Genomic DNA, 5,000 nt, shown 5'->3' on the forward strand with positions numbered 1-5,000 from the left:
GCTTCAGTGAGTACTAGCCAGAAAAAGAAAAAACAAATTACCCTGCATAATTTGTGGATCACATGACCACATAATTTGTGGATCACATAACCACACGCATTTGTCACTGACAGCGTCTCGGGTCAATAAGATGTCATACTGCAAATGCTTTGTTCATGCGTGTGCATTCCGCAGGGCAGCGTGGGTACTGGAATCCAGGTGCTGGCTGTTTCTCATTCTGGTATCAGACTGCTGAAAACCGTGAGGAGCAGCACCACTGCCCCAGACTACTTCAGAGTGCTGCGTTCATACAGGTACATTACAGAACCATCCATAAAACGAGACTATTTTAGCACCGGAAGCAATGCTACACTAGCAAAATGATTGGCGCAAAGTCAAAGTCCATGAAAAGATAAGCAAGATAAAACTCCATAAAACGAAGAAACCATGAGAGGAACCAAGAGTCAAAGGGGGAGCCCATCCTCCTCTGGCTGGCACTGGACATCACAACTACTAAAGAAGAAAATGAGTAATAAGGACAAGTAAACAATAGTTCTGGGTTCATAGAAGCCCTAGTCTGAGTTAAATGAGTGTAAATGTGTCCAAGGAACAGTGCTGGAATGAGCCAGGAACCGTGAGGTGAAAAGGTGAAGTGACAGCATAACAACATACCAATTTACTATAACTCTCAATGCCCATGAACCCCCAGATCCTATCAGGTCTGAGTGTCAACCATTGACAAGAAGGTTATTCCTTAGCTTGGGAGCTTTATAGTAAAAGGCTCTGGCCCCTGAAGTAGAGCCTGCTCCTCTTGACATAACAATATATAGCGGATCATAATAGACCAAGAGTTCATAAAGGTACTGTGGACCAAGACTATTCAGTGCTTTGTATGCTGTTAGAAGTATTTCATAATCAATATGAAATTTTACTGCAAACCAATGCAGTGTAGCTGAGATAATAATAATATAACTGACATTTCTAGTTCTAGTAAGGTGTTTAGTTGAACTGAGGCTTGTTAATGCTCTTAGTGGTACAACCAAACAGTCCAAATTGGATGTGATAAATGCATAGACAAGCTTTTCTGTATCATTTAATGATAGTACAGGATATTTCTTATCTTTGCAATGCTCCTGAGGTGGAAAAAGGCTGTCATAGAAATACTATTTGCATGAGTTTCAAATTAGATACTGGAATCCATAATTACACAGAGACTGTTAACTGTTAAATGTGATGTAATTGGGAGACCATAAAGGTTTATTACGTAATCAGAAACATTGTTCCTGGCTGCTGGGGGGCCTAGTAAAAGGACTTCTGTGTTGTCAAGATCAAGAGAGAAAAGGTTTTTCAACATCCAGTGCTCATTTACTTGACACATTCCTTCAAGTCCTTGACATGTTAATAACACACAGGGTCGAAAGTCAACAATAGGTCATTAACTGCTTTAATCAGTGCTGTCTGTACGGTTCTGAGGCCTAAACCCTGACTGGTTGACTTCATGTCATACCAAACCAAACTAAGTGAAGCACAGAATATAGCTATTTATTCAGGGATAAATAGACAGTGACCAGAAAGCAATCAGGAGACCAGAAAGCAATCAGAACAATGGTGAACTGGTTAGGGTGGGAAAGCAGGCAGGCAAAAATACTGAAACAAGCCTAGAAAACCAAAGAGATGTCTCAGATTCAGTTGGGATAGAGAGGGATGTATGTACATGTGAGTGTAAAGAAGACAGAGAAAAGATGTAAAGAGTAAAGAAGTCATAACACCAGCTCTATCATGACACATGGAACATGCCATCCCAGCACCGGAACCAGACAGCAACATCTGACTAGCTGCTGCTGAAAAGGAACACAATTTGGCAGGGACAGTTTGAAACACGCCCCCCATCAGTTTCTGTCTCAGCTGTGGCCCTGTCAAGATATCATAGGCACTGAATCTGACAGTATTTCTCAGAGCCATATCACTCCTGAGCTTCCCAGTACTGCCAGGGGAGCTGTAAACATCCATAGCAAGAGGAGGAGCTTTGTGAAGTGCAGTGTCAGCCAAGATGACCAGAGTGTACTGGCCCAAGAGGGGGGTCATGAAATGTGAGTGGAACATAGATGCTTCTACTTAGGACAGACCATTCATGGATCTCAAAGCTGAACTTCTGGCAGCCCAGGCAAAAGTGTCTCATAGAGGGCCAAAATGTGGAATGCCAATGACAAGAAATGCCTCAACAGTTGGTTCTGTCCTTTCGCTCGACTCGTGGCAATCCAGACTCCAACTGATAACAGCAGAAGTGTCTGTTTAGTCAGCGTCACAAAGAAACAGAGGTCAGCGATGTTGGAATGCAAAGCCTGGAACCACCCAAGACTGGTGTGAGTGGCAGAGGGAAGTTTGGGTTTATTCCACAAGGAAACAATTCAGTAACAAAGAGCTTGATGTAGAGACTCAGAGTCAAATTACAGGCAGGATTGGGGCAGAAGTCATAAAACTTAATTAAACTAAACTAATCAGGCTGGAAAAGTGGCAGACAAAATGCAGTAGAAAGTTATGACAACCAGCTCATTAATGCAGCTGGGCAAGTTACAGCAGATAAGTTACAGTGTCATGTGTCAAGTGAGCTCATAATGGATCCTTATGATGAATTCCACTGCAGATGATGAGGAGATGGCAACCAGCAGGGGGCGCCGGTCAGCAGGGCTGTGATAATGAGTACCAGAGCACGTGCAGGGGTTGTGTGTACAAGGCAACACAAACTTATTGCCATGTTTGCATTTCTCCTCTTTCTTCTTTTTCCTGTTCCTCTTCCTCTCCCAGCTATGCAGACATCCTGTTTGTGACCATCCCGTCTCCGAACATGCTAGAGTTCAACCTGATGAACGAGAAGCTAATCCTGTTCTCAGCCAAATCCCAACATATCAAGCACATGGTGGACCTCTTCATCTCACATCTCAAAAAGGTGAAGAGTGCTGGAAGCAGTGTCCACCTTCCTCAGCCCTGCTTCATTTTCTTCTCCCCAGTTCCTTCCCTCTTTTTGACTCCCTCTTCGGTGATCTCATAGCATTTTCCTCTATTCCTGACCTGGATTTCTCATCCCTACCCCACAGTCCAGGATACAAACTACTGCACTAAGCGTGCAAAGGGCAGAAGATAGTACAACATGCCAGTATACCTAACTTAATTCAACTGGCATCACTGTGGTTTACTTCTACGTATAATAAAAAGCTTGTTTGCCTTCCTTCAAATGGTCACCTCCAATTCTCGCACTCTGTCTTTTTTTTCCCTACTTTGCAGGATTCGGAGTATGTAGTAGCCGAGCGGAATTACATTACAGAGGACCGAGCTCTGCTCAGTTTCCATAAAGGAAACATCATACGCTTGCAGGCTGTGGATGGACTAGAGGAGGGTGAGATGTAGTACTTTGATCTCTTGTTTTTTTCCCCTGTCAGGCACACCATCGCAGACAAAACACACCCACACCCACGCACACACTCACACGCGCACGCAGCAGGTCTGCTTATCGTCGCTTATCCTTGTGGTAACTTCGGCTTATATTTTTACATTGCGCTACAGTATTTACACTACTGTCAAATTTTACATTCTACATGTCTTTCAGGTCAGCTGTATGGATGTGTGGTTAAGAAAACGGTGATCTACCTAGAGGAGGTAAAGCGAGGTGCTGCAGACTTTGGTAAGCTGTATTCCTCCGGGTCAGAGCCCTTTTTAGGACTTTCTAACTTCTGAATCTGACATGCTTGAAAACCCTATAGAGCAAAGGTCCAAAGCAAAACTCAAAAAGACTTTAATAAAGTGTTGGGCTTCCTAGTGTGCAGGTGGCCTTTACTGATTAATCTCTCAGTAGTGATGGACAGTCAAGAGACATCTTGGTTTGAGAGGAAATATCTGTCAGCATAATGGTAGTTTGGAAATTTTAAGGGAAAATACTTTAAAAGGACTTCAGAGGTTTAGCGTCTTTAAACTTCTAATGTAAACCTAGTTTTACGATAAAAGCTAGCTCCATTAACTTTTAAACTTCTAATGTAAACCTAGCTCTGGGGTACAAACCTGGCTCAAATAACTTTCTGTTGTTCTGTTGAGTTCAGATGTGGAAGTCACTTCAACACAATTATGTTGCATAAAGTCACTTGAAGATGAGCTCAAGAGACATTCTTACTTTCAGGGAAGGCAGCCATAGACAGTTCCTTCAAAGACAAACCTTCTGGTAGACCCATGCAGATTAGATCTGAAGGCTTAGAGTTGGCCAGGAGGCTAAACCTGAGTTTTTTGCCAGCAAAAGAAATAAGAGTATCACTGCTGCCAAATTCCAGACTGCCATATTCCAGGCTGCGAGGTTTAAATTCTGCCACAACCAGGATACAACATTCCAGAGTCATGGCCAGACCTTGTATATTAGATTCTTTTCATTTCTGTTTAAGAAATGGTCACAAATTAAAGTTAAAATCATTCATAATACAGTTCACAATGCATCCAAGTAAGCATCATCCAAAAAAACTGTCTATTGTGAAGTTATAAAACTAGATCAAGCAAAGATATTCAAGTAACTTTAGCTAACTGATCTCAGTTTGTATTATAGACAGTAATTAAGGCTGTGTGGGGACGCAGGTACTCAACCTGTTGTTATCCGGTCATTCCCCTCCCACGTCCAGGCTGGAGGTTTGGAGCTGTGACCGGCAGCAGCGGTGCCTTCCCTGCTGACTGCATCGTTCCTGTTGCGGCTCCTGACTTCTTGAGTCTGCCGGTGGAAAGGCGCGGAGAGCCGCACGACCGCCACAGCCAAGTGGTGGCGACGGGGGCCATCGCGCTCGCTGTCGCATCCAGTGCCGCTGCCCATGAGCTTGACCCCACACTAGAGGTCAGTGCGAGTCCCAAGAATTTATCCAGAACATGCTACACAAGGCAGTGACGAGTGCTAGCATCGGTTCATTTTAAATTGACAAAGTGAACTGATGGTAGCACTCAGAAGGGTTCTTAAAGAAGGGTTCTTCAACCCAGGTCCTCAGATCCCACCAGAA

The 5,000-nt window shown here is 43.6% G+C and overlaps 1 protein-coding gene across 1 annotated transcript in view; it reads left to right on the plus strand.

The window, feature by feature from the left end:
* myo15ab (myosin XVAb) overlaps positions 1-5,000 on the plus strand; it is a 44,674-nt gene that overhangs the window by 32,903 nt on the left and 6,771 nt on the right. The window contains exons 41-46 of the mRNA XM_035535095.1: positions 1-6; positions 175-293; positions 2,785-2,926; positions 3,262-3,373; positions 3,584-3,658; positions 4,635-4,887. The exon at positions 1-6 is cut by the window's left edge and continues 110 nt beyond it. Of these exons, the coding sequence (XP_035390988.1) occupies positions 1-6; positions 175-293; positions 2,785-2,926; positions 3,262-3,373; positions 3,584-3,658; positions 4,635-4,887 (707 nt within the window). The remainder of the gene's footprint in view (positions 7-174; positions 294-2,784; positions 2,927-3,261; positions 3,374-3,583; positions 3,659-4,634; positions 4,888-5,000) is intronic.

This window comes from Electrophorus electricus, chromosome 16 (assembly GCF_013358815.1).
Source record: "Electrophorus electricus isolate fEleEle1 chromosome 16, fEleEle1.pri, whole genome shotgun sequence".
In the NCBI taxonomy this organism is placed as follows: Eukaryota; Metazoa; Chordata; class Actinopteri; order Gymnotiformes; family Gymnotidae; genus Electrophorus; species Electrophorus electricus.